Raw genomic sequence first — 22,530 nt, forward strand, 5'->3', positions numbered from 1 at the left:
AGTTTGCATTTTGTAACAAAAGAGAATTTGTTGAACTGTGTGATAAAAAAAACTTTTTTTTGGCCATTTCGCTTCAATTTATTTTTTAAAAAATCTGGTCATACCATATCAAAGCATGTTTAGCTATCAAAAATTTTATCAGAAATTCTTTTGCCAGAAGAAAGTATTTTACTGGAAATGATTCGGAAGCTGATTATTTTGGAAAAAAAATTCTTTGCCGCCGGTTTGATTTCAGATGAATTGACCGAGTTCAAGAATGATAAAATTGTTTTTACAAATGAGATTAATGGAAAGGTCTTATTTTCATACATGAAATTTTTGTGAAGTTGCTGTTTTTTCAACACAGAATTTCGTGAAGGGGCAGCTTTCAGGATATAGAATTTTGTTGAGGGCGCCGCAAAGCAGACCCAATTTGTGCCTGAATTGACTTGAATTGTTAATCTGCAAAATGACATATTCTAAAAACAGACATGCTGCTCTGTTAAAGATATGTTTATTTCTTTGTTCAACAAAAATATTAAAGACAGAACTAAGAAATTAATGGTTGAAAACATATTCTAAGACAGTGGTGCCCAACTCATGGCCTGCAAAGCTGATAAATGCCCGTTATAACGTTCAATGTTTCAAATCAACTTTCCAAAACAGATCCTCTTCATTCTGAAAATTGCAATTCTGGGACAGACATTAGTTTATTAAAAGCAGGTGGGAATTTTGTATGAATAAAATTAGTTTACAGTAATAGTAACAATTCTTGGTTTGAAATTTTCTTGCATTTCCCCATGTTATGTATCTAGAAAAAAATTAAATATACAGTCGACTACGGTTAATAGGTCCACATTGGGACGAAGCCATTTTGGTTCTTGTTAGCTAAGGCTTTAATTTAATGTTCTTGGAGCAATTTCATAAAAAGCTAGAAAGTTTTTGAAATGTTTAAACTTATTTGTTAATTCAAACTATCCTAGAAAGGGATTGCCGTTTTAAATGTCATAACTGGCGAGCGAAAATCCTCTGTCTAACCACCCAACAGATTGATCAAGTGTTTTGCCCATCGGCAGTTGTGACGTCAGACCTCAAGAATTGAGGATCTTTTTGCAGACAACATCGCAGAAAGTAAATTAAAAAAATGGGGGGTTAAAAGGTTAACTGAGCTGAGTTGCAAACATATGCAAACTTTCAACGATGTCACGTCATTACATAGGGAGTAACTGAGACTGCTTAAATAGCAATTCAATCAATCGATCTATCATTTGGTTCCGTTCTGCAGACAATGTGTTTTAATGTGAGCATGTGGGCTCAATAGATTGATTTATCCACGTAGAGCACGTGGAAGTTTTTCTTGAGATATATGATAACAAGATTTGTTTGCCTGCTAAAAGTGCAGGAAGTTCTAAAACTACACCCTTACAGCTTCGAAGGAAGTTTTATAAGAAATTTAAAGTTTAAAGAGTTGATGTGTATACGAGCTAGGCATAACGGGTCCGGATGGTCTGGTTACGGCTCGTATCAGGTTTTGACGTCGAATGGACTATACAGAATTCAGTATATGGTGAGGTGTCCTCTACTACTGAATGTTTCCTGTCTTGCCTGGAAGTCAGGTTAATAATTACCTGTGCTGCCTCTTTTGTGGCACGGGTTTGCCTGGGATTGAATGACCATGGATTTGGTCTGGCGTCCACGAGTGGAGGTTTTCAACTCATCTGAACATTGTTGGGGCATTGTGTAGGATGAACTTTTTAAGAGTATTAGGAACGTTTTAGAACTGATGCTTTTAAGTAATGAAATCTTGAATCTTGTGATATTTCTCAGTGATGTTTGTTTGTTGGGGGTATTATTTTATTTGAATTGTTAATAGCATACCTGCCAACATCCAAAGAAAAAAATCCAGTAGATTTTTTCAATGTAGCGCAATATCGCTTTTTTCCATGTTATTGAGGGGAAAATGGGGATTTTTTATTATCTCTTAGGAACTACTTTGATATACTCCCCCCAAATCGGAAATTTGGCCGCTTTTTTTCTCACTTATGGTACAAAATACAAGAAAATACTAAATTTTGCAACAGCAAAAACCTAAAAGCTGAAAAAACCTAAATGGGCAACACAAAAATAAGAAACAGCAACCCTAAAAAGTCCGTAGGGAGTGCCAGATTTTGCGCGTAATTTTTTTTTTTTTTTTTTTTTGGGGGGGGGGTATATCAAAGTTATACCATCTCTTAAAGTACAATCATATGCAAGTTCCTTGAGTCATATACAGAGTTTAATTAATGAAATTATTAAATGGAAGAATAAAAGTTAAAGTAATACTTTTTCAATGAAAAGTTATTTAGGGAAAAAAAGAATTTCAATTATCTGTAAAAATTCAATCATAGACAGGTTTTTTTCAGGTCTTCAACAAGATTTAATCTACTTTTTTCGGCCGCAAAGTTCCCGATAATAGCGGTCGTTTTGTGTACAGGAAGAAATGTTGTAATTAAGCAACATAGGCTTAGCGATGAGTGCGCGAAGCGAGATCGCAAATGTAAACAAGAACTGATGTTGCCAGATTCCAATGTGCTAAAGTTTGAAATTGAGTGGGAAACTTTCAAACCATGGAGTAAAAGCGCTAAAATGATGTAAAAATTTATTTTAAAGGGGTTTGGTGTTTTCATTTTCAAGAAAATCCCTAAATGGAAGGATTTTTTTTAGAGATTAATAAAAACCGGGAGATTTTCAATAAAAATCGGGAGACCGGGAGAAATGTCAAAAATCCGGGAGTCTCCCGGAAAATCCAGTAGAGTTGGCAGGTATGTAATAGGGAATGTGATTTTTATAAATGTTTAATTGTTTTTCCTATTTACATTTTTACACTAGTTTTGAATAAATTGTTGTTATTTAAAAAAATAAGTTTTCATTTTTCCCAGACCGACCATTCCACACAAGTAGGACTCTCGGCCAACAGTTCTAATAACCAGTTGGTCCGATTAAGTGAACAGGACCTGTGTAGCTAGACCGGACATGCTATACACAAAACATTTAAATGCCCTTATGATTATTGTGAAACCCATTGTATGGTGAACATTCAAAGAGCAGGGTTCATACTCATTTTTAAAAGTGAAAATTAAGGAATTTTTAAGGTATCTCAAAAAAATTTAAGGACTCATCGGAAACGATTAGATAACTTTAGCTACATCATTTAAATCATCTCAAAGATTTCCAGGGGGGGATTACTTGATACATATTATATATACACATACCCAAATGAATAACATAGTTTCCAAAAAGCAGGGAGAGGCGCAATTGATTGAGATGTCCCATTACCAGTGAATAAAATTTTAAAATTTCATACATCACAGGGATGACGAATGAGAGTGGTCAGAGAGCAAAAAGGAGGAACAGAAGAACTTTCTTAGCAGAAAAGGGAAGAGATCAAAATAGCCCCTTGAGTCCATGACATTCCAAAATTCATCAAAAAAAAAATGGTCTACTAAACTAATCAGTTTGAAATGATTGGGTAGTAATTAATACAATACAGCACATACAGTGAAATCTGGGTATAACGATACTGTCTATAACGATAACCTGTCTATAACTTTTTTTTTTGGCCCCAGCAAAATGTTAGCATGAATAATCAAACTGTCTATAACGATAAACTGTCTATAACGATAACCTGTCTATTACGATATTTTTTTTTAGGTCCCAACAGTATTGCTGCAGACAGGTTTTACTATATTGTCCTTAAAGCATTGTATTTATTTCTCAAATTTCAGTTATAAAAAAATCAGGAAACTGGAGATAACTTTTCAGCATACATTATTGGAGTGAGAGGCAAATTGAAGGAGAAGAACTAAAATATCTTTTCTTCAAGATATTTAAACTGGTTTTATTATTATTGCTTTTTATTTGTTATTGTTACTAAAATCCCATTTTGTACAAGTTTGCTATATTGCACCATTTCTCTCATTTTTTTTTATTTCTATATAAATTTAAACTTTGAAAGAGAAGCAGCAATTTCAAACTCCTGAGTCCTCGAATAAAGGGGTTGATGGAGCCAGATTTCAATCTTAGCTGCATCTCAATAATATCATTTTTTTTAATATTTTTTAGAGAAAAATCTTTTTTTTTAACAAAAATCATTTGAATTTAAGGTTTTAAAAATGAGAACAACATGAATTTTAAAATAAGGTTTGTTTGTAAAGTAAAAATTTACAGCAGAGTAAAAAATTTAAGTTTTTCTTATGTGGTAGAACATACTTTTCACAGCACGAATTGAAAATAAATAAGTATATAATAGGTTATCCTTCTTCCTTGCACTGGAAGTCCTAATTTGTTTTAAAAAACAACAAATCTATTTCAGCATCAAAAAAAAAAAAAACAACTTGAAGTTGCTTCATTTAATTATGTAAGCTGTAAAGTCTAACCTAAACTGTTAAGAGCGTCACACTAAATATTTTGAGCTCCTTTTTAAATACGTTAAAAAAGTAACCATGCCATGTTTCAATACAATCCAAGACTGCGGGAGTTGGCCTTCATTTTTTTAATTGTCTTTTTCATTTTTTCTTAAATAAATTTAAGAAATAAAAAATATGATTGAAATAATAAATAGAACAAGCAGATTTAAAGTAGCATATGGTAAACAAAACTTCCAATATTTAAAATGATTGAAATATTTGCAGGATGCAAGAAAATTTAAATCTCAAATAAGGATTGCAATTTTCGGTGAAGCACGTGTTTGACGTCATTAGCAGGTCCCCCAAACATACATTTTCGGCAGATATTGCAGAAGATGAAGATTTAAAGGGGTAAAATAGAAAAAATAAGAAAACAGGGGGCAAACTTTATATACTTTTAAAAAAATTAATGAAATTCTCAGAAAATTAAGGATTTTTTAAGGGTTTTTTAGGGACCTTAATTTTACTTGATGAAATTAATAGTTTCTTCAGAGCTTTTTAAGGAAGTAAAAACCCTGAAGAAGAAAAATTGCTGTTTACCAAAATTTTCCATTAAAAATAAATTGAAATAAATCAAACAATCTTTTTACACTATTCAGACCAATACGATTTTAGTTATTCTTTCCAGTCAGTATTGATTCAATTCAGCAACCAGAAGTACTAAAAATGTGAGATTGGAAAAAAAAAGTGCTAAAAAGTATTAATCAGTCATTAAGACTTCCAATGAAGTATAAATTACATGTTATACAACGAAACATTTTTCAAACAAATTTTTATGTTATTGAACGTGCTAACTAAACTGAAGAAATTTGAAATTTCACTAAAATTTTGATCTATGCTGGAACAGTCCATTAACCATTTATTTCCTGCAAATATTTCTGGATTTAATTAAAAGTTACAAGGAACCATTATTTAGTTTTTTTTTCACTAACTACTAAGTTTGTTGACCCCCTTTAAACTCACTTCAAGCAGGCGATTTTTAATTTATTTCCAATTTGTTCTCCTGTTCTTTGGTCCGATTAAACGGATTTTTGGTCCCTATAAGCAAAGGATATAAGGCTTGTGAAATGGGTTACGTTTTGGTTCTTTAAGATTTGGTCTGAATAAATGGCTGGTCCGATTATGGTATCCAATTATGTATTCTGGCCTGGGAGATCAATCTTAACATGAGATGCAGCTTTTCAAATAAAAAAGGCAGGGCACCACTGTTCTAAGAAATACTAAGAAAAAAATGTGCTTACTTTGATAAAATTACATATAAATATTTAAATGAAAATTTCTGTTGCACTTAATAAAACTACTACATAAATACATGAAATATTTAAAAAAAAATCCCAAGTTTATTTCTGAAGTATGTTGGTGTGTTGAAAACCCTCAAAAACAGCTCAAATTTATAATTCTGAAACTGCAGTTTCAAAAACTTTTCTAGGCAGACCCCTCCTCCAAATATATTAATGCAATATATTTGAAAAAAAATATTTAAAGTTAAGTTAATTTCAAGTAAAAAAATCCATGAAACAAAATCAAAACAAGAACATTACTTAGTTACCTCAACTCTCTTTCTCTTTGAATCATGTTACTTTGCTCTTCCATGTGGCGTAATCCTAAAGAGAGAAGAAAAAATTAACGACAAGCTACAATATGGACCGAAAAGTATACATTTTTCAACTACACTTACTCTCTCTTAACAGGTTTGCCTCATGATCATAAATTGCATATTCCATCTGCTCATCTAGCTGCCTCCTACCCTCTTCAATTTCTTTTTCTAAATGTTCCCTCTTTTTCTGTTCTAGTTCGTACAACTTTTTCCATCGATTAGCAAATTCATGTTCGAAAGTACCAGGCTCGGTAAGACGAGGTCCAATCTCTCTCTCCTTAAGGTACTGTTTATTACCTTTCTGGAAATTCTTTTCGGGCAACCCATCTTCTTCATCTCTTTGTTCTAATGGCTCCACAACAACAGGCCTTGGGGAACTAAAAAAATTTCATTTTGATTATTTTATCATAATTTAGCAAAATAACTAATCCCTACCATTCCTTCATTGATAAATTCCTATAAACCTTCACATAGCTAAGTTTTATCTATAAAAATAAAAAAAATCCCTATGTGAACTTTTTATGGTACGTAATAATACCAAGGATCTATACAAGATTTTTATTGATCTTTTTTTTATTCTTTTTATGAAACATTTTCTGAAAAATTGAAAAATTTTGTAATGAGACAATTTTATGAAAAATCAAACTTCTTGGTGAAAACTCAAATACTGTGTAAAATTTCAAAATTTATACTTATAGTACTGTATCAATATCTGCACATCAAACATTATAACTAGTATAGGACATCCAACCCAGAGCTTTTAGAACCGTTATTGTTTTGAATTTCTCAACTTTCTATATTTTAGGTCTTCACTACAAAATTAACTAGTATGTTGTGGCCATCACGAAACTTTCTTCTATATTTTTCCTTTTTCTGATCCCTCCCCATGCTTGACGAGGAAGCAATATTCCTAACAAAAACAAAATTACACATGCAAAAACTTGACGACCATCCCAATGTCTGAATTATTGTAAAAACAAAACAAAGAGCGAAAATTGAAAGTTACTTTAAAAGCCTTACTTGAATTAATTACAAATATTTTATTTATTAACAAACATAAGATGGCAACAGTTAAAAATTTTAAATCATTGAGATAATATTTCCGATCATTTCCATACAATTAAAATCACGAGAAATACGCAGACGACAATCTATTACGATTTATCTTTCTTATTGTTGCATTAATAAAACTATTTTTATTCGAAAAAAAAAAAATCAACACCTCTTGGAGCGATTGGAGTCAAAATTGAACCAAAGCCTGTTTACGTATGGATTCACATATATTCCAAATTTCAACCAGAACGTAGCATTACTTCTTGAGATAGGGCACTCACAATGGAAAAAAAGAACGGGCGATTGCGCTACCCCCCTTTTTAGCTGTTGACACCAAAATAAAATCAGCTCTTATACCCACTAAGGGCTACTTGTCAAAAAATTTTTGTTTGATTCCGTTAGTTATTTCTTGAGATACAGCAGTCACAATTGACGACAAAAAACGTTCTATAATTCAACCCCCGTTTGAGCTATTGACACCAAAATTGAATCAGCACCTGCTCCTCTTAGGGGCAACATATGGACCAAATTTTGTTTGATTCCGCCAGTTACTTCCTGAGGAATAGCAAGCACGCGTAACTCAAAAAACGTCCCATTGCTCCACCCCACTTGGAGGAATTCGCGCCAAAAACCAATGGGCACAAGTTCACATAGGGGCACTATGTGTACCAAATTTCGTTCAATTTCATGCGGTAGTTTTTGCTGTAGAGCAGCCACAAAAAACTGGTCACACACAGACGTGACACACACACACACACACATACACACATACATACACACACACACAGAGACAGACAGACATTTTCTAAAAATAGTCGAAATGGACTCAGCAGACCTTAAAACGTTCGAATCTTTCGAAATTCGAAAATTTGCACGAATCCAATACTTTCTTCTATATATTAGATATAGAAGAAAGTAAAAATATTGTGTATGATATATTTGGCTCATTTTCAGAATTTTTCAGAACATTTGCTGTCAAGCTTTTTTATTTTTCAGATTAAAAAAAAACATTATAATCCCACCCCTTTGCAATGTTAAAAAAGGAACAACGTTTAAGAAAATATTTTAGCCCTTGCAAGAGTAAAAAAATAGACAGGGTCTTTATTCACTTTTACTTCCTTTTAAATAGTAAAGGAAATAAAGGAAGTATTGTATTCATGAAAAAAATTTGACCCAAAAAGAGGCCTTAATTTCCATTTTGCTCGCCCCCGAATGAATGTTGACTTTTTTTCTTCAACCCGACCACACGTGGATATATATGTCTAAGAACGTAGAGACACCCGAAATATCCATTTTGGTGATACTTGAATTAATTACAATGAGTTTTCCCATGTCTGTATGTATCTTGCATAACTTAAAAACGGTATGTCCTAGAAAGTTGAAATTTGGTACGTAGACTTCTAGTGGGGTCTAGTTGTGCATCTCCCCTTTTGGTTGCATTCGGATGCTCCAAAGGGGGTCTTTTACATCTTTTTGGTGAAGATTTTTCCGCGAATACAATACTTCTTCTACTTTGTAAAAGGAAATAAAAACAGACTAAAAATATAATTACTAACCTAGTAAGCAAATAACATCCTTCATTGCATCTCTTGATAGCTAATTGTGCGGACTGTTTTCTTGCATATTCAACTATACCCTCTCCAACAGGCCTTCCTCTGTCATCAACAATAACAACTGCCCTTTCTACATCACCGAAAACTGAAAATGATGCTTCAAGGAGTTCATTTGAAACCCAGGGTGAGAGATTTTTCACTTTTAAAGCAGCTCCATGAGTAGCGAATCTTACACGTAACGATTTTCCATCTTTTACTGTAAAATCCAAAGCAGCTTTGGCATTTTCAGCATTTTGACGGGTATCCTGAAACATAATTAAAGTAAATGATGATACAGACATTTCCTGTGTTTGAAGAATTATAAGAGTTAGAAATAAGAATTTAAATCTAGGCCCAATCACAGCACCTAGCATAAACTTCTAGTTATCAAAACAAACACTCTAGGTGTTGGTTTTGGTGAATCAAAGGTATGTACCTTTTAACATCTAAAATTTACTGCAGATATCAAATTCTTAAAATATACAACAGAAAATGATTTTTTAAAGACAAAATTGATTGTATTTGAAAATTACTTCTATAAATTTTCCCATCGGGACAATCATGATTCTTCACCACAATGAGCCTGGAAAGAAAAGCTTTAATGTAATACAAAACTTTTGCTATAAATTTGCCACCTAGGGCTGAAAACCTATCCTATAGTTGGGACAAACTTAACTTGGCAGCATTGTGAAGGCTATGGAGATCTTTATCGCAGTATTATGATGCTGTTAGGTTTGCTCTAACTATAAGTGACAAATCAAAATTTTTGGTCGCAACATGAGACTAACAATTGCTCATTTCAAATGCTGAAATTTAAGATCATTTTATTTTGTAAAACCTATACTAAACATGCATCGAAAAATTTACCTCAACAGATAAACTTAGCTTATTTAACAATAATAAACAAACAGTGTTTAAAATAAAGGTTAAAAATTTTCCAATCTGATAATCCTCTTAAGGCAAATCCTCAAAACACAGAAATTTAAGTCTAACAGTTTTGCAACAATAAAACATTACATATGGTTGTGAATAATACGATAAAGCTAAGGACAAAACTATACAAAACATTAATTGTCACAAACCGATTCAAAATCAGGCATTATTCACGGACATGGCCAAGTGACTGGGGAATAGGAAGAGCATCTTTCAATAACACCACTAACTGCTACCAGGGGGCTCAGCCAAGAAAATTTCATCTTTCTTCGTTTCTTACTACGTTGTGGTCTATAATGCGGAGAGAGAAAATTGGGTGGCCAAACCAATAACTTATTATGTCAAATAATTTTCTCTGCATACCTTTCTACCAAAGTGAACTTAAACTTTGTTAAAAAAAAATGCAACCTTCTTCTCCACTGATCCGTATTTTTTTTTTCTCTTTTTTTTGTTAAACTTTTAAAAAAGAAAAAGGAACACAATTTCACTGAGCTTATGGACCATTAAAATTTACATTTTGCTGGTTCAATGGTCAGGTCCAGCAGACCAATAGCTTTGAGCCCGTTATCATAGCCTTTAATAGCTGCATGAAAGGAGTTTTTTTTTTTTTTTTTTGCTCATATCATTGCTAGTGTTCACTCTAGGAAAAAAAAAGGGCAGGGTGCTGGTCTTTGAAAGGGGCACTATTTGTTATAAAAAGGGCACTTTTTCAGCACGGTGTCCCCCCAGCCAAGACCAATGATGCACCCCTCAAAGAGTACTAAGTCCCCCTTCTCCAAAAAAATAACGAGGAGAAATAACATCTTGAAACACCTTGCAAAAATTCAAACAGTGTAGTCTGCACTATAACCCCCCCCCCCCCCCCCCCCCCCCCCCCCCCCCATCGCCGCCATCACTGACTTCAGTATTGAATATCATTATTTCATACGGAAAATGTCTTTAGAAAAAAATTAGCCCCCCCCCCTCAAACAAATGTTTTCCACACTCCAAGGGAACATTTAGATAATGCTGAAACTTGGCTTTGGTCTTTTTCAACACTTTTTAAGCCTTAGTTTTTACTACCTAGCCTATAAATTTTAGGCATTTCAAAACCCTATGAATTTCAATTTACCCCCCGAGGAAAGTATTTAATTACTGATCTTCCCTTCCAACCTAAAAAAACTGCCTAGTAATGTGCATTGTGCCATTACATATTTTAGTAGACATCAAAATCATGATGAATGTTAATTCTCCTTTTTAAATATATTACACTTCAAATAGAATAATTAAATTAAAATACTGTGTGTAGTGCTTCAAAAATGCAGTCGTAGCAAGGTGCAAAACAAAAATAAGCAGCTCAGGCCAATCCAAAATTTTTATCTCAGACAATTTGTGAAAATTATGTCAATAATTTTTTTAAATAATTTGTTATACGAATCATATTCAAAGATAATGAAAATACTTAGCACAAAGGAATGAAAAAAATGATTATTTTGCAGCAGAAAATTTCCTTGGAAAAGCGATGTTTCTATTTCAAACGTCTTTTTTTTTTTTTTGAACTGGGGAAGGGGATTAAAAATCCAAGGGGCTAAAAAATACCCTTGTATTTTAGCTCTGTAAGCTTTGTACTATTTTCTACTTAGGAAACAATCAGAAAGTTAACTTTCCAGAAACAGATGTGAAAAGATTGCTACACAATCACTAGCAATGCGCTAAAATTGCTAAGCCTAATTTCCACGTGCAAACGAAAAACGGACACAAAGGGCTGAAATGCTAGGAAAATTTTCTGTTCCCTCTCTCATTGTTGATTCTCAGATCAAGGATGGGGATGAATGAAACAAGGATAGAAGGAAGGGGAGACACCCAAAGCCGTAAACTTGCTGCGCGTACTGAAGCCGTGGACAGAGCGGGTAAGGAAGAGGGGAAGGGGAAAACTCTACCCAAGAAAGCAATGGTATTCAATGTAAAGTAATAGTATAGTGCCTAGAAATAGTGTGCCGATCGGCGGGGAAAAAGTGAGGTCAGATCTGAGGAAAATCCAGGTGGCGCTGCACTCGAGTAGTACGTTATGCTCCTCAATCAGACTCGTTTTAAATCAGCGATTGCATGCTGATTTCGCAGTTTAAAAACCCCGTTTTTCGGATTAAACTTATTTCTGCGCAAAAGACAAATTCTGCAATAAGTGCTAATTGTTACATGGGTGTTCGTTTATTTTTTGAAGCATATAAAATTACCTTATTACCTTATTATAAAACTACCTTACTTCAATGAAAATAGTAGACTATAAGGGCCCATTCATTAAATACGTAAGGGTCCCAAGGGGGAGGGGGGTTGGAAAAGCCTCTACGTACCCTTACTTGGGGGGAGGGTCAAACTCATTCTTACATAATATTTTCCAAGTCGTTATTTCACATTAGACATTGCGCGGTCAAGTGATTTGGCAGAGATTATGTTCCATTTGCGTCTGGAAGGTAAGAAACGTGTTAGGATAAGATGTTTTTTTATTCGTTTTACAAAGAATTTATAGTGTAAAATATAATAAAGGAGTCGCATTCCGTACGGCATGTTTTATTTGTAATTAATATTACATCAAAAAAAAAAAAAAAGTCGAAAAAACATTCAGTTTAGATTCTTTTCAGTAACTATTTCTTTACGCAAAAGGTTTAATTTAATAATGTGAACTTAATAACGATTCCAGTGATGTAACGATTCAAGATTTGTTATTTTATCATTTTGAAAAACGAAATGGAATCTTACATAAGAATGGGGGGGGGTGAAAATTCTTACGTACCCTTACATGGGGGAGGGAGGGTCAAAAATTGCCAAAATCATCCTTACGTAATTAATGAATGGCCCCTAAGTATTCAATAACAGAGCGTCTCTTATTTCTGTACTAATAATAAAGCCGAGTCTCTCTGTCTGGATTTCTGTCTGGATCCCTGTGACGCGCACAGCGCCTATACCGTTCGGCCGATTTTCATGAAATTTAGTACAAAGTTAGTTTGTAGCATGGGGATGTGCATCTCGAAGCGAATTTTCGAAAATTCGATTTTGTTCTTTTTTTATTTTTAAATTTTAAAAACAGTTTCCGAAGCAGAATTATCATAAGATGGACGAGTAAATTACGAAATTATCCTGACGTGGAATCGTAACATGGGAAGAGCGAATGAACATAGCCAATTGGCGAGAAATTCATCATCCATTATTTGTAAATATACAGGCTAATCAAATGACCTTTTAATTTTCTCCTTCGGACAAAGTCGTGCGGGTACCGCTAGTTACAAAATAAAACTGCTTCTAAATTCTTGACGCTAATTAAAATTATCAGGGCTTCTGTCTGAGTTGAAGAACAGGATAATCTACTTTTACACCTTTGACCAAAATAGTAGCATTGATTTGTAAATTTTCTTCTACTTCAATAATGATCTTTTTATCGTCAATATTATTTTCCACATAATTTTCATTATATACAAAAACTACAATATTTGGAGATTTTTTAAATTTCATACAAACCCAATATTCTTTAGGCAAATTAATATGAACAATTTCATCTATAATAGATTTATACGTGGTTATTTCAGTTTCATCTGCGGAAAGATCAAGTTTTATTTTTTTCAAACAGGGAACATTTTTCTTAACTGCATAATTCCTGATGGACCTTTGCTTTGGTATTTTTTTAGTAAAGTATGTTGGCAGATTTGGAAAAATTGTCATAATTGCCTCGTTTTTTAAAAAAAGTTTTCCCCGGGGAATCAAAACTTCCTCACCATTTATAATATGCTCATTATGCGTTTCAATAAAATGTTTTTCGAAATGCAGAGCACAAATTGAGCAATATTTATCAAAAACTTTATTTAACCTGGGAATTAACGAGTTCCACTTCTTTAGTTTTTCTTAATCTGCTGGAGCTTTAAAAAGCGAAACTTTTTCTTTGCATGTTTTGTATCCACTTTTGCACCCTGGTACGAAACAAGATAAAGCTTTACTTCTTCTAATATTAAACTTTGATGCCTCCATTAAAAGCCTTAAACGCTGTTTCATGAAATATTAACGAAATAAAGGTAAAAAAGAGAAACGCGGAACTAAATTGTAACAAAATCCCGCGTCTACTAATGTAAACATCGCGAAATTGAACGTACACCTCGACCGCACTGCCCTCTAGCGGTTTTCGTATATTTTGTCTTCAAGAATCGAAGGGGAAAAAGCGCCGATCGGCACACTATTCTTTCTAGGCACTATAGTAATAGGGAAAACGTTCAGAAAGAGAAATAAATGTGCGGCACTTTTATAATTTTTATTGTCGGAGCAAAAAAAAATGCCTTATTTATCACATACAACAATAAAAAAAGCTTATTTCTTTGAGATTTTTTTTTCTTATTTTTATTCATTTTTGTTGTTAGTGAATGCATTTTTGGAATGTAGAGTAGTTATTTATTTCCCCCGATTATCACACAATTTCAGAAGCTTGAACGCACTTAATTAATGAAAAAGTATGTCTAAAACTGTGCTTAGTTAGAATTAGAGTATAAACACTTAAGAAATAAATTATACTAAAAAATGTAGATGCCTTCAATCTTAAATTTTAAACATTGTTTGAAAGAACTAAAGAATGTACCAAGTTCAGAAAATGTCTTTATTATACACAACAAATATTGACACATTGAAAGTAAAACACAAATGTATGACGAAAATTTAAATTTCTTAAAAAATACCCTTAAAATAGCCAAAAATTTAAACAATTTTTCAATTACATTTTCTTTGTCAAGAGCTCTCTTCAATAAGTTTAGTTAAAAAAAAAAAAAATCTGCCTTGTAGTTCAAAATTTATGTATTGCTTAAGCCATTTGCACAAATGAGACATTTTTACGCACTATTTCTGGAATATTAAACTTGTTTTTAATTATGACAGTTAAAATATGATGAATCATCATTATGTATCATAAAATGATGTAGCAAATTTATAGTTTTCATGCATTGAAAAATATGTGCCCTATCCTCTTTTTTCTATGGTTCTAGTAGAGATATTTCGAACAAGAAATGAGTTATTCAAGTTGTGTTGCCAGGGTTGGCAAATATTTCGCCACGGGTGGAAAAAAAAACACGGTTTTCCCCTTCCAGCAAAAATAGTTTTGCCAGTATTCAAAAGGGAACAAAAAATGGAATTTTTACAGACAACTTATTTATGTAGTTTTTTTTAATTTTGCCCTTAGTAAATTAATAAAAGATATTAAACATGCTTTAATTAAATTTTAGTTTTGGTTTTCTTTGACATCTAGCTTAAAATAAATGTAATATTAAACTTGCTTAAATGAATGCTTCCAAAGATTGTTATTATTTTTTTTAATAAAAATTGAATTCGTATTTGAGACAGGAAAATAAATGCAAAAGATGATTGTCTAAAAGGACTAGACATTACCAGTTCTCAACTTGTTTTCCTCGGGTATCAATTTCCCCATTCAGGAGAAAAAAACGTATTATTTCTTTAGAGAAAAAAGATAACTTTCTATATTATTTGACTATTTTCTGTCAAAATTATATAGCTTGAAAATCTAAATGAAATCTGGAAAAAGAAAAACAGTTTAAATTTTTGATGAGGTTGGTCGTCCTGCCAGCAAAGGGTTATTTTTTTCAGGATAGTGGCAAAAACTAGGAAAACAAGTACAACAATTGTACAATTTGAATAATCCAATCAGGGCCTGATTAACGCACGGTCCGGCGGGTCCGTGGACCTGGGCACCACAAATTTAGGGGCACTAAAATAGACTAAATTAAATTACTTCCTTTTTTCTCTGTTAAAGGGAAAGTTCCTTCTCAGCTTTGAAAACAATCAAAAATCGTTTGAGAAGATGCGCTTCTCAGGATAATTTACAGGCGTTTTTCTTATTGACCATTGAAAATTCCGTGACATCAAAATTAGATTTCGATGATGTGATCGACACATTTGCATCTGTTAAAGCCAGAAAGAAGCCTTTTTAAAACTTAATGTCAGAATTAGTTAGTTTTTTTTTCTTTCTTTTTTTTTTTTTTTTGCTATTTTTGCAGTTTTAAATTGTTTTTTAATTCATTGTTACCTTAAGGTACGGCAATTTAACTATGATTAGTATGGTGACCAGGGTTCGCGTTTACGCGCTATAGCGGGTTTTTTACGCAAAATTGCGGGAAACGGACGCAACTTCCGCGAAAATTCGGGTCCTGGGGACCCAGAACACCCAAAAGATAAAAGCCAGAAGAGAAAAAAAATGGGGAAAATGCTGAAGATCTATCTAGTGAATGCTTTTAAACAACCAGGAGAATCAATAGAAAAGGATTAAAATGACCCTATTCCTTTATCAGCTATTCAAACACACCCCCTACTGTTGATCAGTCAATGGAATTTTAGTGATAAGACTGGAGCTTACAGTGACCTCCTGGGCAGAGCTCAGGGAGCAAAATATTGCATGTTCATAAATAGCCCATTGTACTGTATTCTAAGAATAAGTTCTCCCTCAACTTTTATCTTGGGAAATTCCTAAAAACAGCAATAAAGACTAAACGTAAGAGTGGTTTCAATGCAATCTTCAGGATTAATACAGGACAACTCTAAAGTTAACGCTTGGATATTTTGCATTCATCTAACCAGAATGACTTTTGAAAATCATTATCTTGCATCCTCAATAAAAGCAGGGGTGAAAAAAAATGGCGAACATTTTCCCGATCGCGCTAAACACAAAGTTCTGAACTTCACATTTTTCTTGTGAAATTGCTTATGAATACTTGAATTTTACACAAAAGCACTTGGATCATGTTCACTTTCTAGTAATTCACCTATTTCTGATGGGCTATTTTTATTTGGACTTGCAAATTTTCAATTAAAATCACACCATTTTGAAAATGGCGAAATTTTAAAAATAACACGAAAGCCAACACAGATGTTTTGAAATAGTCAAAATGAAGTCAAATATACTAATTTAAGATTGCAAATGAGCAATTTTCATACTCATGTCAGAAAATGTTTCGTTTTTGCGATCACGATTTTTGCGTTGGGTTAATTCGCTTGCAAATTTTTTCTATTTCTATGAAATTGCCAATGATATTTGATAATTCATGGAGGGGGGGGGGGCTGTTCGCTTTTTTACACCTAGGATTTTTTTTATAAAAGCAAAGGTTAAGGGAGTGCTTTCTGCTTGATCAATCAAGGGCATTTGTTTTTTGTTTCATGGTAAAATCCAACTTTAAAGTAAATTTTGAGTTTATCTTTTTGTAATTGATTAAATAGTTTCTCAAATAACTAAGTCTTGCAAGTGTATTATTTGAAAATATGATAATCACAGAAAAAAGGACAAAATTAACCAATTTAATTTATTTCATACCTTTAAATAACTATGTGGATAGTTTCTTTTCCCTAAGTATAAATAGTTGTATATTATTCGTTTATAAGCTAAGATTTCCTGTTTAAAATTTAAGGGACTCATTTTTTCCACCAAAGGACCCAAATCTATTTCATTAATGGGTCCCTGGGACCCAGGTTACGGATAGTTGAGCGCGAACACTGGTGACTATCAAGTGTTTGGTATTCAAATCCCAGGTTTCTGCAGTAATGTGTAGGTTTCTAGTGTATTAGGTTTCTAGTATAAAACATTGACTTTGAAATTGTGCTGATTTTCGCAGGGGGGGGGGGCACCAATTTTTACTCAGGACATGGGCACCAGTTTGTCTTGATCGGGCCCTGAATCCAATTGAAACTTAAATTAAAGCAGACTAAGACTAGGTTCTTCATTTATATAAATGTATAATTAAAACAATTTAAAGTATACTAGGGGAAATAGATAATGATCTAAAACTTGCATATTGCGATGCAATGTTTAAAAAAATATCCTGATATACCGGATCCAACTGAATTTGAATGAGGTTTGACTATTTTTAGGAGTAATTGTCAATAATAAAATTTCATTTAGTATGAATTGTACATTTTTATCACATTTATATTTCACACTATATAATCATAGTTGACCTCTTATAATTTTTATTACTCTGTTGGCATTGCAAAATTTGCACTACTTCCCTGCTAAAAATTAAAAGATGAGAATTTCTTATTTAATAGTTAGGACAGTTTAATATTTTATACCAAAGTCAGTGAGTTGATTTTTATTTTATTTTTTTACTCTCCACTTTCTGTATTCATAAAATAAAAAAGGAAAGCATTTGACTAAAATAATGGATTACTGTTCCACTGATGCAATTTAATATTTTAGGCACAAAAACAGGAAAATTATTAGAATGCAGTTAAAATTACTATGATACTAAACACGTTATATCCAATCCCCATAAATGAAGCAAATCTAGTTTTGCCACTTTGGCAAATATGGGCAAAAAATAGTTTTGCCAAGACACTTTTAGAATTTTTCTTTTTCCTACCTTTGGCAGAAATGTGCCAAACCTAATTTTTTTTTTAAAAATTTACTTCTCTGAAATTTTATGTTTAAAAGAATTAGGTTCATAGAAAAATTTTACTGCATTATATTGCAACATGCTGTGGTAGAGGTTTAAAGGGATTACTTTTAACATTAAACACAAATTTTGCAAATTATAAATAAATATAATAAATAATAAAATTGATAGCTAAAAAATTTCATCTTTGTTAAGTTAACAGAACTCTATTCAACTTTCTCTAATTCTGTTTTTGCTATTTTTTCCACTGTCCTGGCATAAATGACTTCTTGCCTGCAAAAAAATGTCTAACCCTTTGTGTTACCCACTATTGCCTTTTTAAGTGCAATAATTTTGAATCATGCCTTTGTTTCCTACTGATAAGCCTGTTAGAATTCCTAGAATCTCATCCCCTTCCCCTCTTTGCCTTGGTGTTTGCTTCCCCCTTCATTTATGGGGCCGTTTTCAGGGTGAAATTCTGGGAATAATGATAAGAGGGTGATTTTCAAATTTGAGGCATTTTTGATGTCCAACAAAAGACTATTTTTTATTTCAAAATTGAATTACCAATATGGTTAACTGCATTCTTTTTTAAGGAATACATACCATCAAGAGTTATGATGCACAATATTATAAGAATATGTCTTAAACTTTTTTTTGTATAACTATTTAATGAAGAACAATCCTAAAAAATTGACTGTCCCAAATGCTAAAGTGAAATTTCTGCTTAATATTTTATCTATTTCTAAAATTTAAAATAACTTAAAAGAACTTATATATTTTTAAAAATATATTAGTGAACAAATATATGAAATATCATTGAATTCTTTAAAATATTTTTAGTTAATATAAATTGTTTTGAGTTGTCCCAGAGAAATGTCAGGTCTGTTACTATCAGGTCTGTTACCAAGGTTAAACATTAAAAAAAAATCCAGTAGATGGCTCCACCATATTTATACATTGGTTTCATAGTTCAGTATGAGGAAGGAACCATCTTGAATGCTCATCTTGGCTTGAAAGGATACTTTTAAGGACTTTTGGATTTTCACAAGGTGAGTATTTTTTTCTGCTGTCAGATCTGTTACCAACTTTTTAGAGTAAATTAATGTAGTCTTATTAATTGCTTGCCATAAACAAAGTAACTTAGTGAATTATATTTGAGATATGATAGCTTAAGCCTGAAATTTTTAGCACATGGTATGAAAAAAAAAGCAATTGTGTAAAATTGTCAGGTCTGTTACTTGTCAGGTCTGTTACCTGGTAAAGGTAACAGACCTGACATAATTTTTTAAAAATAATAAAACATTTAAAATGTTTTCATAAACAATCTTAAGATGTCATATGCATATGTAAATAACAAAAATTGAGAATTATAATAATAAAGAATAGCATTGTAAGAAACTTCAAAACTAAATACTTGAATAGTTTTAAAAACTCTTTACTTAAAAAAAAGTTTTTAATTCGAAACCCTGATTTCTCTTAATGACCAAATATTTCTAAATTTTCTATTCTTTCTTTATTTCTAAATGACACCTTTTTATCTATGTTTTAGATTTATAAAAGATATGGCAAAACTATCAGCTGCTGAAAAACAGAGACGTTATAGAGAGAGAAGAAAGACTGACCCAGATAAAGAAGCAGAAAACAAAAGGAAAGACCGAGAAAGGTATTTTACATTTAAACTCTTTTTAATAAGTTTATACGACTTACAGTTGACAAAAAATTTATTTATTTATTTATTTCTAACATTAACTACATTTTTCAGGAGAAAGGCATCACGGAAAAGTGTTAAGGAATTGACACCCAGAGCACAACGACGTCAGAGACTTATCTGGAGGAAAGATCAACAAAAGTCGAGAGCAAAAAGAAATACACCAGGCCAAATCCCACCAGCATCCCATGAATTACCTGTAATTCCAGAGCCTATGAAGACCCATGCAGCTGCAAAAGTAGGCCGTAAGAAAGTTAGACGCGACAGAAGCAAAGTTGTGAGGGAAAATGCAAAATTGAAAAAACAGGTAGTAAAACTGCAAAGGAAAGTTAATCTGATAAGAAAACAACACCGAAGGAAACTCGATAAAATCGAATGTTATTTGCCACAGACGCCTGAATCAAAGGTTAAGCAAACCCTATCCAAGTACTTTCGAGAGCCACTGACTCCTAAAAAATCCCCGCTCATACAAAAATTAGTCATTCAAAATTCGATTGTTCAATCCCTGAATAAGCAGTATACAAATGCTTCAAAGGAGAAAAAAAGAATAATAAGAAACATAGTGCCAGAAGAAAAACTTAAAAAATATAAACTCCTCCAGAAAAGTCAGAAATTATGTTATGGAGGATTCAAAAAAAATATATGCCAGAAAAAGGATAGTAAAAGTTTTTTCCTCAAATGGAAACTCGTATCAATCTTTTTCAAGAGAGATGATGTCAGTCGAGCCACAGCTGGTAAAAAAGAGACTATTACAAGGAGGAAAGTAAAACACCAAAAGCGCTATCTTCTAGATACAATGAAGAATTTGCACAAGAAGTTTTTGATTGAGAATCCAACCTTTAAAATATCTTACACTGTTTTCACTCGTCTTCGTCCATTTTATGTGTTAAGTCCAATGGTAAAGGAAAGGGATACTTGCATGTGTATCGTTCATTCTAATCTGATACTAAAATTTCAGAGACTTGTTAGTTTAAAAATTTTAAAACCTAGTAGTTTGAGTGACTTAGTGGAAACAGTAGCATGCGATATAAATTCTCTAAAATGCATGTACAACAAATGCAAAAAATGCGTCAACTTCAAAGTAGCAGGCGATTTTTCTTCAGAGATGAATACAGAATGGTGGATGTGGGAAAGAAAAAAGATAGAAAAGGCAGATAATTCTTTGAATGCACAATCTGAAAACAAAATACAGTATAAAATTGTTAAAACAAGAAAAGAAGGGAAGGCTGAAAATTTAATTAATGAGTTCAATGATGAATTGAAAAATTTTAAAATCCATTTTTTTAATATAAAACAGCAATACAAAGCATTTAACATGTGCAAAGATAATTTAAAGTCTAATGAAGCAGCAGTGCACATTGATTTTTCCCAAAATTATTCTTGTAAGTTTTCTAAAGAAGTTCAGTCTTTTCACTTTGGAAGCTCACGAAACCAGGTGACGTTGCACACTGGTTTGATATATATGGCCAATGAAGTTAAGCCAACTTCATTTTGCTCCATTTCGCCTATAAACGACCATAGTCCACCAGCAATATGGGCACATTTACAGCCAATAATTGAAATACTCAAAAATAAGAGTCCACGCATAAATGTGCTTCATATTTTTTCAGACGGCCCTAGCTCACAATATCGGCAGAAAAAAAATTTCTACCTATTTAACGAGCAATTGTTCAAGCATGGTTTCACCAAAGGAACTTGGAACTTCTTTGAGAGTGGCCATGGAAAGGGGGCTGCTGATGGCATTGGTGCAGCATTAAAGCGAGGTGCTGATGATTTAGTTGCCCGAGGCACAGATATACCTGATGCTGAATCTTTTTTTCATAAACTCAAGTGCCGTACTAGCATTGATTTGTTTTTCATTGACAAAGATCAGATAAAACTCATCGAAGAAAACCTTCCAAGCACCAACTGCATTCCGCAGTTGCCAGAAACTCGAAAAATGCACCAAATAGCAATAGAGAAGAAAAATTTGCTTATGTACAGAAACGTTAGCTGTTTCTGTTCATCAACTGGGAAGAGAGGGTTTTGTAAGTGTTTTGTTCCCAAAACATTTTTTACAGAGCTCAAAAAAGTAAATTTAACAAGGACACAAATTTACACATCATCATCAGACTCTGATGATACAACCAGTTCTGATGAAAATATTGATAATTTTTCCAAACCACCAGAGAAAGATCCAGAAATTTCAGCTGGATCTTATGTTCTTGTTGCATTTACAACGAAATGCACCATTAAGCACTTTTTGGGACAGGTACAGGCTTCAACTGACACAAATACAGAAGCCATATCTGTCAAGTTCTTAAAATATGATAAGGGAACAAAAAAATTCTCATGGCCAAAAGTTGACGATATCAGTATCATTGATATTGAGGACATAGTTTTAAAACTCCCATGTCCAAACATGGATCGAAGGGAGCGCCTCTATTTTTCTTGTGATTTCCTAAAATATAACTTGTAAAATTAAAATTTCATCATTAGAAGATAATAAATTTGTTTAATATATACATTTTATGTTTGTTTCTTGTTTATGAATATTTAATTATTGCCTTGTTTTAAGTTTTAATGTAGTAATTTCAAACATTTTTTAGTATCTGAGTTATTCAATATATTCTTGTGCATATTTTAGTGAAAAATTATAATTGTTTGGTGTGCTTTAGAAACACATGTAGAAGAGTTTAATATTTTTAGTTATCTTTTATATAACATCTGATCTCACATCATGTCAAATCTGTTACTCAATGTCAAGTCTGTTACCCTAAGTCAGGTCTGTTACCTTGTAAAAAGATGTCTGCTAAAAACAAAATACTTGACTAAAAATTGCAATGTGTGTGCAACT

General features: G+C 32.5%; 1 protein-coding gene across 2 annotated transcripts in view; it reads right to left on the reverse strand.

Annotated features, from left to right (window-relative positions):
• LOC129227288 (splicing factor, proline- and glutamine-rich-like) overlaps positions 1 to 22,530 on the reverse strand; it is a 49,066-nt gene that overhangs the window by 17,285 nt on the left and 9,251 nt on the right. For both annotated transcript variants that reach the window (XM_054861825.1, XM_054861824.1), the window contains exons 2-4: positions 8,631 to 8,932; positions 6,103 to 6,398; positions 5,974 to 6,028 (exon numbers count right to left, since the gene is read on the reverse strand). In XM_054861825.1, coding sequence (XP_054717800.1) covers positions 5,974 to 6,028; positions 6,103 to 6,398; positions 8,631 to 8,932 — 653 coding nt within the window. The remainder of the gene's footprint in view (positions 1 to 5,973; positions 6,029 to 6,102; positions 6,399 to 8,630; positions 8,933 to 22,530) is intronic.

This window comes from Uloborus diversus, chromosome 8 (assembly GCF_026930045.1).
Source record: "Uloborus diversus isolate 005 chromosome 8, Udiv.v.3.1, whole genome shotgun sequence".
Lineage (NCBI taxonomy): Eukaryota > Metazoa > Arthropoda > Arachnida > Araneae > Uloboridae > Uloborus > Uloborus diversus.